At 47.4% G+C, this 11,696-nt stretch overlaps 2 protein-coding genes across 3 annotated transcripts in view; both read left to right on the top strand.

Annotated features, from left to right (window-relative positions):
* Positions 1 to 2: 2 nt before the first annotated feature.
* On the top strand, positions 3 to 4,702 carry HMGN1 (high mobility group nucleosome binding domain 1). Its single transcript, XM_041487801.1, has 4 exons — positions 3 to 497; positions 585 to 635; positions 2,428 to 2,559; positions 3,803 to 4,702. Exons 1-4 carry the CDS (start codon positions 18 to 20, stop codon positions 3,848 to 3,850), a joined length of 711 nt encoding a protein of 236 aa, XP_041343735.1. The 5' UTR covers positions 3 to 17; the 3' UTR covers positions 3,851 to 4,702.
* Positions 4,703 to 6,659: 1,957 nt separating this feature from the next.
* BRWD1 (bromodomain and WD repeat domain containing 1) overlaps positions 6,660 to 11,696 on the top strand; it is a 44,673-nt gene continuing 39,636 nt past the window's right edge. The window contains exons 1-5 of one of the 2 annotated variants that reach the window (XM_041487800.1): positions 6,660 to 7,504; positions 7,628 to 7,686; positions 7,831 to 7,860; positions 8,045 to 8,104; positions 11,235 to 11,385. In XM_041487800.1, the coding sequence (XP_041343734.1) occupies positions 7,447 to 7,504; positions 7,628 to 7,686; positions 7,831 to 7,860; positions 8,045 to 8,104; positions 11,235 to 11,385 (358 nt within the window). In that variant the 5' untranslated portion in view covers positions 6,660 to 7,446. The remainder of the gene's footprint in view (positions 7,505 to 7,627; positions 7,687 to 7,830; positions 7,861 to 8,044; positions 8,105 to 11,234; positions 11,386 to 11,696) is intronic. The other variant, XM_041487799.1, reaches the window with a different exon arrangement.

Here is an 11,696-nt window from a genome sequence, read left to right as displayed (position 1 = left end):
GTGACGCGGGCGGGCCAATGGCGAGGCGGTGCGCTCGGGGCGGGGCGCGCGGCGATCCGGCTGGATCCTGTTGCGGCGCCGCTGGCGCTGCTGGGATGGGGAGGGGGGCGGCTCCGCTGCGCAGCCGGGCTGGGGCGCGCAGGCGGCCGCAGCAGCGCTCGCAGCAGCCGCGCCACACGAGCAGCCGCAGCCGCGGGGGTCGCGGCCGGGAGCCTCGAGATGCCCAAGAGGAAGGTGAAGGCGGGCGGCAGCGAGCGGGGACGGCCGGGAGCGTGTGGGGAGCGGGCTCGGCGGGAAGCGGCCGCGCCGCGGGCTCCGGTGCGGCGGGCGGCGCCTTCCCCTTGTGCCGCGTGGCTCGGCGGGCCGGGGAGGGGGCGCAGGGCGGGGGGCAGGCGGGGCTGCCCCGGCCCGCCCGCCCCTCACGCCCTTCTCTCTCTCTCTGTGTCTGTGTGTGTCTCCCCCCGCAGCCCAAGCGGCGATCGGCGCGGCTCTCCGCGGTAAGTGCCGAGCGGCGGGGCCCTGCCGGGATGGGCGGGAGGCCGTGCCCGGACTGGATCCCCGCCTGACTTGTTCTCTCTCCTCAGAAACCCGCGCCTGCCAAAGCAGAGCCGAAACCTAAAAAGTTACCGGCAAAGGTGAGAGTGAATTGGAAAAGGGAAGGGAGAGGAGGTGGTGCTTGGGGCAATCCCGCGTTGTGTCCTCGGTGCACCGTGCTGGAATGGTTTTGTTCCTTGTGGGAACTTGGCTGAAGTGTTGTTTTGATGTGCTTTTGCCAGTATTTACAGGTACATTCCATCACTGTGGCTGTAGATCCTTGTTAAGCTCCAGGCATTGCACGGAAGTGTGGGCACGGATCCAGGCATGTTACATTGTGGTTTGGTATTGGGTGGAACTACCTGACTGTCAAAGCAACTGTGTTAGGACATCAGGAGGAATTTCTTCACAGAAAGGCTGGTCAGGCATTGGAAAAGCTGCCCAGGGAGGTGGTGAAGTCACCATCCCTGGAGGTGTCCAAGGATAGGCCTGGATGTTGTTTGCTCTGCTCTGGTTGACAGGGCAGTGCTCAGTTAAAGTTGGACTGGAGTATCTTGGAGGACTTTTCCAAACTGAAGGATTCTGTGCATAGCGTTGTATTTCATCTGCATATCTGAGAGGGGATAAAACACACCTACTGATGTTTTAAAGCAGTGTGTTAGGACAGGGAAAAAATTGTATTAGCCACTTTAAAACCACATGAGCTTCCATTCATGTAGTTAAGCTTTCAGGTGTTTGTGTGAAAGAAAGCGGGTTTGTGTGGTCTTTGAATTTTTCAGCACAGCTTTCACAGTGAAAATAAGTGAGGTGTAAAATTCTTTGGTTTTTGGGAGAATTAAAAAAGGCCTTGTGTCCGTTTGCTTGCTGCTGTTTATGTTGTTGTGTTTCTTTGTCATCATAAGCTTTTCTTTGTGATGTGTGGATTAAAAGCTTTGGGATGACCTCATCGTGACCTTTCAGTACCTGGAGGGAGTTGATAAGAAAGATGGAGAGACAATTTCCAAGGGCTGGAGGGACAGGGAATGGCTTCAAACTGCCAGAAGGCAGGGCTGGATGGGATACTGGGCAGGAATTGCTCTCTGTGAGGGTGGGGAGGGGCTGGGATGGAATTCCAGGCTGCCCCTGGATCTCTGGAAGTGCCCAAGGCCAGGTTGGACATTGGGGATTGGAGCAGCCTGGCACAGGGGAAGGTGTTGGGGGTCGGATGAGATGATCTTTAAGATCCCTCTCAACCCAAACTGTTCTGTGATTCTCTAATTTGAGATAAACTCATAATTTTTCCAGATTTCCTGATGTTTTCATTGCACTAATCCTCTTGAGCAGTTACTGATGAGGAATCCACCTTCATTCTGGTGGTTTCAGTATCAGCGTTCCTACTCTCAGGGCTGTAAGCCTAAAGAATTTGGGGAAGCTTTCCAATGCTACCGAGTTGTAATTTCCTTTTTTTTTTTCTGCAGTGTCTGTGGTGCATCTGCACTTACTGCTGCTCATTGATGCTGACTGATGTCTGATCTGATTTTCTGCTTAAAACTACTTCAAGCTATTAATTAACAGTCAAAGATTTGTTATTTGATTCATCAAAAATCCCTTTTTTGCATCAACTTTAACAGTTTTGAAAACTTTCCTCACAGTATTTTTTCCAGTTGTGAGAATTTTGCTCATTATGGAGTTATTTGGTGGGCTTTTAAAATAAATATTAATGAAGAAAAATATATTCTGGCATTCAAAATGTAGAAGTCATTATGTTACAATTATGTAATTCTGAAATATTTTATAAGTGGGTGATGAGGAGTTGTTGGTAGCTTAGCAAGTTTTCTGAGCTTTTTATTATTTTCAAGGTTTACCTGAAGAAGATTGTAACAATTGACTTACTGGAAATGTATTTCATTGTAGGACAAATCTGAGGACAAGAAAGCTCCATCAAAGGGGAAGAAGGGGCCTAAAGGAAAACAGACAGAAGAGACAAACCAAGAGCAGACAAAGGACAACCTGCCTGCAGAAAATGGGGAAGCTAAAACTGAGGAGGTGAAGATTGGAGGGTTGGCTTTGGGTTTTGCTGTTACTGAGAAGTTTGGGGTTTTTTCCTGCAAAAGTTTCTTGAGTAATGAAATACTTTTTCTTGGGCCTGGAAAGAATCTTGTGTGAAAACCCAGAGTTGATCTGTGCAAAGTTGAGGTGACATTGACAGACCCTGCTGGGAGAAGGGGCAGGTTGGTGCAGGGACAAAGTTCAACAATTAATGAGTTGTTGTTGCTGGAGAAGTGACTGTGCCAGGTGAGTCTTGGCTGCACCACAGTGCCAGAGTGGCTGAACTTTTTTGGAGTCATTGATCAGATCACTTACAGCATCCTCCACTCTGTGTTGCACTCCTGGAATGCAGACAGTCAGATACAAATTTAGGCCAAGATCTGCAGGGATGAAACACAAACGTGGTAATGGGCCTGGAGTTGGTGTCAGGTTTCTGTGACAGGAACATTTTTAGGAATTCTGTGGAATATTTTGGTTTTAGGTAGATGATGAGATTTTTGGGCAGGGAAGGTACAGGATGGTACTTCACTGAGCAGGAGGATTTACTCTGGGGTTCAGTTCATCACTTGCAAGCTTGCAGTGTGAAAAAGTTGTGCTCTAACTACCAGTTCTTCAGCTGACTCAATTTTTGGCATTAATGCAGTCTTTTAATTTGTGCTTGTAATACTTCAGCAGTGGAACCAAATTTGGCAGCATTCCCACCTGGGGTCCCTTTAGTTCACTGGTGCAGAGATTATGTAAATTTACAAGAAATGGATGATGACTTGGTCACACCAGCCAAAATTCCAGGTGTAATTTTATACCAAAGTCTAGCAGAGGCAGAGTCCTGTTGGATGTTGTTTGCTAAGAATTAAAACAGGGTTAAGATTTGAAGAATATTTTAAGTGTGGCACTGAAACTTAAAGGCATAAAGTGTTACCTCATGGATTTTCTAAACACCTCCTATGTAATTGTAGCTGTGTAAAAGCTGAAGTATTTTCTGTCATAAAGGCAGTAATCCAATTAAAATCCTTTGCAGTGTGTGTTTAGTAACAAATCAACATCCTGAAATCCATCCTGGTGGATCTGAGGAGCCTTTTTGAGACAGCTTGGTTTAGCAGGTCATGACCCAAGAGAAATCTGCAGGAACAAGTCAGGGTTACTCTGTGCAGGGTTTAATGTGCATTAAAACCACTCCAAACTAATCAGAGCCATAAAAACTTCCTGCACTGAAGTGTTCTGTTTTTTTTCCCCTTTCCAGACCCCAGCACCTGATGCAGCTGCAGAGAAAGAAGTGAAGTCTGAGTGACACCTGCTCCCACATCTGTAACTGGTGGTCCTTAAATCTTTCTTCTTGTACAATTCAGAGGAATATTTTTATCAACTATTTTGTAAATGCAAGTTTTTTAGTAGTTCTAGAAAACACGTTTTTAAAAAGGAGAGAATCCCGACTCAACCCATTTTTTTACATATTTAGATAAGTGTAAATGCTTTTTTTAAGTGGTAAAATCATGTACTGGTTGTCTGTTTTCTATGAAACCAGAAATTAACGGTGTGTTAATTAAGGAGAGGGCATTGAGGCCGTGATTAGACCTCATGTTCCACAGACTCCAAGGGACAGTTTTCTATCCTATAAAATGAAGCATAACACAGATCAGACTTTGGAATTCATAATGATGTGTTGAGAATGTCTTAACATTTTAGTTATTTATCTTTCTCTATGGTTGTACCATCAGTAGAATTGCTTATCTAATAAAACTGCTCCCTAGTGGTGGATTTCTTGCTGAGTGATGTATATCAGTGACAAAGTTATTTTTGGTAGTTGCAGCTTTATTTTTTTTCCAACAACTTTGTAGCTGTGATGCAAAAGATTGGAAACTTTTATTTTATATCTTTAAATACTGTCTTAAGTAAAAGTTTCTGCTTGGCAGATGGAACTTGTTATGTCAATATTTGAGATACTGGAACTTCACATCTAGTTTTCAAGGACAGCTTGTCTACAAAGATGGAGTGAAAAAATATTTGAAATAGTGCTAGGAAAAAAAAAAACAGAATTAGTTTTTAGATTAAAAAAAGCTCTGTGAATAAAAACAATTGTAAAATTGTTGATAGTGTTTGTGATCACCAAACAAAAGCCAAATAAATCTTGATTATGAAAGGATGTTTCCATAGCTCCTGCATTGACTGTGAACTCACAATCTGAGTGCTGTGGTTTGGATTTTTTAACTGAGTCCTTCAGAGTGTTAAAACTGTACTTTTTTAAAGAGATGGGTGGCAGTTCAGGGAGTGGAGAATTGCAGTGTTGATCTAAACCTGCAGTTTGAAAGCTGAGAGCTTTGTGCTGCTGCTGTTTGCTTTTTTAAAAGTCAATAATTAGTAAGTGTCAGATGCCAGCCAGACAACCGTCACCTTGTCCTGGGAGGAGCCAAGCTCAAACAGTAACGTTTGTTCTTTGTTGTTTTTTTTTTTTCCTTCTTACCCCAGATCTTGTTTATGCTCTTAAGTAACACCTGCAAGCCCAGTACCTGCTTCCTGTACATTTTTAGTGCCTTTTTCAAATTGTTGCAGTTTTTTCTAAAAAAAGCCACTTCAGTTTCACCTCTAACTTGCTTTCTTAATCAATACTCTCATTTCAGGAAGAATTTTACCATTTTTACCTCTTCAATACTTTAGCAATCTTTAAATTTTCTATAGGAAGTCTCCCAACCTCAGACCTCAACCTTCTCCTGTTCCATTCCATCACAGGTGTGTTCCTCACAGAGCACACCTGGCTTTGGCTTCAAGTTCTTAGATATTTCAAAACTGGAAATTGATGTCACTTTTATAACCCACTTCCCCCAGCATCCCCTTCCAGGTACCATATTTCTTGGTTTAATTGAATAGTAACATGATCTAGCTCCATGGTATTATTTACTCTCTGGTTCTGGCAAGCTCAAGCCACCAGTTAAATAAGTAATAAACTTGCAGGTAAATCCCCCAAAATAACCACTCATCCCTGCTTTTACAGAATGGCTGTTTTTCATGTGTTTTGGGTCTCTGGTGCTGTGATCCCGTGCACTTTGAGCATCTCCCTCACATCTATTACCCACTGCTAAATTTATTGTTACTTCTTGATATTACTGTGTCCTGTGTGATACCAGATTTACTCTTCAGCTAAGGACTGGAGTGAGAGCCGATACAGATTTACATCCAATGGAAAACAATCTGATACAAAATACAACAGCAGGAAAACAAAACTTGTTTCTTGGAACATACTTTGTTGTCTGTATACTACTAGTAGTTGTTTGGGTTAAGGGAATGAGACATAAAAGTAATTTGCATCAAGGTTCTAAAAGTGTATTTTAAGGTATACAGAGGTGAGGAATGAAATAGGCAAAGACCTGGGCTTTAAAATGTAACACAAGTACAGCCATTGCTGTCTTTGTCAGCTTTCATGCTGGGCAGGGCAGGGAAACAACTGTGGGAAAGAAAAAAGATGAGCCAGCCTTTCCTGCCAGCAGAGCTGCTCCATCCCTCTGCTCATCCTGGACTCACTCCAACAGGTTCCCAAAATCCTGTCTCCAGGAGCCAGGCTCAAGATGGTACAGGCATGGAGGCAGAGCTGGTTTTTTTTGGCTCAGTGATGCTAGGGGAGCAGTGCTGTGGTGTGGGAAATGCCCCTCCCCAAGCGGGTGTTTGGGGATGCCCAGGTGCCCCCCGGCACCACCACGGAGCTCTGGTGTCACAGCAGGAGGCTGGGCCAGCCCTAAGCTCTGACATGGACACAGCATTGATGCTCCCGAATCTCTGCAGCCACAGCACACACTGGGCACCACGCGGCTCAGTGCACTTTGAATCACATTATCACAAAATCATTTAGCTTGGGAAACACCTCTGAGATCATCGAGTCCAACCTTTGACTGATCAACACCTTCCCAACGACCAGAGCCACGTCCATTCGTTCCTTGAACTCCTCCAGGACCGGGGACTTCAACACCTCCGTGGGCTGCACATTCCAACGTTTAATCACACTTTCAACGAAAAAATTCTCCCCGTGTCCCCCCTGAGCCTGCCCTGGGCCAGCCTGAGGCCGTTCCCTCTGCTCCTGTTCCTGGAGCAGAGCCCGACCCCCCCGGCTGTCCCCTCCTGGCAGGGACTTGTGCAGAGCCACAAGGGCCCCCTGAGCCTCCTTTGCTCCAGGCTCAGCCCCTTCCCCAGTCCCGATCTATTCTGTGGATAAGCTGCAACCCTTCGATATCCTCCTCGCAGTGAGGGGCCCAGAGCCGGACACGGCACTCGAGGCAAACGCCCTGGCCTGGCGACACACAGCGTCCGCTCCGTCACTGCATCGCCCCCGGAACCGGCTCTCGGTGCCTCGCCGCGGGTCCCGAGCTAGGGAGGCCGAGGCAGCGGCGGCAGCACGGCTGTTCCCGGAGCCGACCGGAGCAGCGCCGCGGCCGCCGCCTCTCCCCCGCCACCCTCAGCGCTGCCGCCTCGCCGCGCTCAGCCCCTCCCCCGGTACGCGTCACCGCCGCCTTCCTCAAGCGATCCTTCCGCGCCTCCTCCTCCCCTTCTCCTCACCCGCCGCCTTCCCCGCCATCCCCCCCGCCACCCACCCCGCTCCCCTTCGTGTATATTCCCCGCGGCCACACGCCTTCACCGCTGTTTCCTCAGCGCGCCCAGAGCGCCCGGTACTGCGGGAACTATTTTCCGCCGCCCCCCCGCGGGCGCTCCCGGCGGAGGTGTCGACGGCGGCTCCGTGGCGGGTGGTGCGGCGGCGATGGCGGCGGCGCCGCCGAGGCTGCGCTGAGGGGGGAGAGGGAGGGAGCGCTGAGGGGAGCGGGGGGGCGGCCGTGAGGGGAGGGAGGGAGGAGGGGAGGCGCTGACAGCGCCGTGCCGAGCCGGGCCCGCCGCCCTCAGCCCGCCATGGCCGAGCCTGCGGCCTCTTCCAGCTCCGGCGCGTCGCTGCCGCTCATTGAATCAGGTAACACCGCGGGCCGGGGTGAGGAGGTGCCGCCGGTGCCGCCATCTTCCTGCCCCCCCCTCAGGATGGGTCACGGCCGCCCCCCGGCTCATCCCCCCGTGTCTCTTGCCGTGTGTCTTACAGAGCTTTACTTCCTCATCGCCCGGTTCCTGAGCACCGGGCCCTGCAGGAGAGCGCTGAAGGTGAGTCCGGGGCTCACCGGGGCGCGGGCACCCCGCGCTGCCCGCTGAGGGTCGGGGGGAGGTGGGAGCAGCCGCGCCCCCCGCTCTGGGGGAGCCAAATCGTGGCTTGTCCCTGACTCTGTGTTTTTCCCCTTCCCTCTGCAGGTGCTGGTGCAGGAGCTGGAGCAGCACCAGGTCTGTGTGGGCTCTGATGAAATCTTGCTGTAGTCAAAAGTTTCCTTTGCAAGTCATTCAAGTTTCTGCCGCTGTCTCAACTTTTCCTCCCCCCCCCAACACACATTGTTTTGGATGTGGTCTGTAATCCCTCCTTTCCCCTTTAACTACTCACTGTTTTTCCGTTTGTTTTTCCTTTATTTAGTTGCTTCCCAAAAGGTTGGATTGGCAAGGAAATGAGCATTATAGAAGTTATGAAGAATTGGTGAGACTTTTCTCTTTTAAAAACCCCCTTTTATTTACGGTGATGACATTGATGTTAGACCTTCTACCTTTTAAGTGTAGGCCCAAATCTTCATCTTCCTGTACCATCCTGGCTCTGAACACTGGAGTCACTTTAAAAAGGGCCTTTAATTTCTTTACATCAGACTAACAAAAACACAAGCGGTGGTTTAAATTGAGGATATTGTTTACATAGCAGAGGTGGAGCTTGGCGTTGTGCAGTGGTACATGCCACTGCCTACATGCAGGCAGGAGCCAATCTACAGCGAGGTTTCATTTCGGAGTTTCAGGGACCAGGTTGTGAGGCACGTTGTGATTTGTCGGTATTTATTTTCTGGTTGGTTTCTTTCAGCCCCCTCCAACAGATTAGGAAATGAAATCGCTGTTCAGAAACCGAGGGTTGGCACTTGTGGCGACTGTGAATGTGCTCACATCGCCGGCTCCTCGCTGGTCGTGCCTTTGTTTCTAAAGTGCTGCGAAGATGGGGGTGATTTCTCCACAAAATTTACTTTCTGCCCTTCCCCGGCTGGTGTGGTGTGTTGTGAATTGTTTTTACAAAAGACAGAGCTGTGTTTTGGGGCTTAATTTTGCTGCTTCTTAAGTGGCAAAGAGTTTGAATGCCAGTGGGTGATGGCCTGGTGGTGCCTGCCCTGTCCTGTGTGGTTTTTATCCTCCTTTATTGTATTTGATCGTGTTTCCTTTAAAGAGTTGTTTATCCTTCCTTTTTCCCACCTAAGGTTCAGGCATTCTGGGTTAATTGACTGATTGTTGCAGTCAGTTCCCTCTTGTGAAGCACTTAAAGATCTCAGGATCATATTTGCATAGAGAAGGAATGAAGTGTTGTTTACAACACTTTTTAGTTATTGAAGTATTGCTTGAAATGATAAGTGTGATTCCATTTCCTCTATTTGTTGTTGTGGTCAGTTGAGCAAAGAAGGTTTTGGATCAGTTTTCTTAAGTCACTAAGAAGCCTGGCCTTGCTAAACAGGAATATTTTCAAGCTCTGACTTGAATTTAGGCAAGATGAAAGTAGGATTAAGCTTAGAAAGAATTGTTGGGAGTTTTTTTTTGTTGCTTCATTGTTGATTTCTTACCCCATTTCTTCTGGCAGAGTGTTGGGAGATCCCATGTGTGCGTTTTTCTGATTTCAGGGCTGCTTTTTAACTGTGATTATTCTGCATATCCAGTTGTCAAAGTAATACTTTTAACATGTGCTGCTTCTACTTTTTTTTTTTTTTTTTTTCTTGCACAATTTAAAGGAAATCTCTGCACAGGGCAGTAGCGTCTCAGAATATCTAAATTAATCTTCTCAGGGTTTTAGTTTCTGTTTTTTGAGGGGCTCTGGGAACCTCTTCTCCCACCGGTCTCACTCTGAATTTGCAGAGACCACAGACAAATGCAGTCATGTGGTGTAATTACTTCTATTCCACTTTGCTGAGCGTGGAATTGCAAGTCTTCAAAATAACTGTTCCTTCCAAAATCTTAGCAAAACTACTTCAAAAAGAAAGGAATTGCAAAGTTTTGTATGCAAGGGTTGCATTTAGAAAATATATTAGAAAATATACATATTGCTGATGGCATGCAAACAAAAAGGGTTTTAGTGTTTGGCAGAAAGCAGGCTCACCTTTCTGTCCTGGATGTTGCGGCTGGTACTGCTCTATACCAATTCAAGAGTCAAAATTGATAAAGAAATTCTGTCAAACTGCATTTTTTAATCTTTGGGCTACCAGATGTGTTTCTTATCATCAACCTTAAGCATCTGATGGGCTGATTTGCTTGGACAGATTTGCCTGTGGGGTGATGGGAGCTATTTTACTGATGTTATCTCCTCTCACCCTGCCAGGAATACAACCTGTGCCCCACAAGCTTTATATCTGCATTTTATTATTAAAAACAAGTGCAAGGCTGTGACTTAAATTGTACCTTCTGAATGCTCATTGTGCATTTGGGCAACTTTTTGGCAGCATGTGGTGTTGTTATTTTTATTCTTATTCCCACTGTTGTGTGAGCAGATCAGCCCTGTTGGGACACTTGGCTCATCCCAGCTCAGCAGCTCAAGGGAACTGCATCAGCAGCACGAGCTCGTTCTGCCTGTGTTCTCAGCCACCTGGGCAGGAGGCCACATACCTGAGCTGGTGTGGCCCTGAGCCTCTCCTGAATGGATTGGCTGGGAATTCTGTGGCTGCTGCAGGAGCAGTGTGGCTGCTGGGGCTCACTGGGTTCTTCATGGCCAGGTCACACTGGAGGAAGCGTGGGGCTGTCGATCCCAGCTGCTTCAGACCTCCCCAACAGCTTCAATTTATGATTCTGATGGTTTGCTGTGCTCAAGGCTGTTTAAATTCTTACTTTGTGTCTTTAATTTCTCCATTTTTGTGGTTGTCTTGATAAGAATAAGGATTTTTTAGATTGAACTCCCAGAAAGAAAAGGGGGAAAAATAATCAAAACCCGCACACATCTGTTCTTGCCTGAGACATCTGAGTGTGTGTGGGGGTGTATTTTTTTTTTAGGTTGCTTGATGCAGATAGTGTGGGATCATTCCTGAGTGTAGGGATGAATAGTTTGATCCTCGTTTAAGGAAGTAGGACAGACTTAGGTTATGTGGTACTGGTTCTTCAAGGAAACTGTTTCCAGAGAGATTGTACTCAAACCTGCTGGTTTGCAGTTCACTGAACAAGTACCAGTAGTAGCTGCATAAATTCTTGTGCTTGATTGCAACCACATTCTGCATGATCTTGAGTTCTGAGGGTTGGATTTTATTTCTTCTTTTTAGTACAAATCATAGAGTGAATTGGGCAAAGACACTCAGTGTAGGGTGCCTTACATGTGAGTGCCACGGTGGTGATTCCTGCAAACTTGCAGTAATAAAATACTGATGTGCAGGAGTAACTTTACTCCAGTTATTTTTATTACAGCTCTCCCTAGCTTGCAGAGGAATTTACTAGATCAGAATTTACTAGCACTGAATTTACTAGATGAGAGCTTAACAGAATTGATTTTTCTCTGTAAGTTGAACTTAAAAAAAACCAGCAAATATACCTGTGCATATTGATGCTTTTAGATCCATCTGTTCTGGCTGTACCATCCTTATTTTTAAACCTTGAATTTCTGTCAGGTGCTGTCCAACAAACATGTGGCTCCAGATCATTTATTACAAATCTGCAAACGTATTGGCCCTATCCTGGATAAGGAGATCCCACCCAGCATTTCCAGAGTGAATTCCTTACTTGGGGCAGGGAGGCAGTCCTTGCTACGGACAGCAAAAGGTAGGATCTGTTCTTTGTTTGGAATGGGGGTGATTCATTGGCAGGTGTACAGAGTTGGGATTTGGGGAATAGTGTGAGAAAGGCAGAACTGACACTTGGGAAGTGACCTCTTGGAATCCCAGAGTGGTTTGGGTTGGAAGGCACCTTAAAGCCCACCCAGTGCCACCCCTGCCATGGCAGGGACACCTTCCACTGTGCCAGGCTGCTCCCAGCCCCAGTGTCCAACCTGGCCTTGGGCACTGCCAGGGATCCAGGGGCAGCCACAGCTGCTCTGGGCACCCTGTGCCAGGGCCTGCCCACCCTCACAGGGA

Source organism: Pyrgilauda ruficollis, unplaced genomic scaffold, assembly GCF_017590135.1.
Source record: "Pyrgilauda ruficollis isolate IOZ18807 unplaced genomic scaffold, ASM1759013v1 scaffold84, whole genome shotgun sequence".
Lineage (NCBI taxonomy): Eukaryota > Metazoa > Chordata > Aves > Passeriformes > Passeridae > Pyrgilauda > Pyrgilauda ruficollis.
The sequence above is the reverse complement of the archived record's forward strand: the minus strand, read 5'-3'. Positions and strand labels throughout refer to the sequence as shown.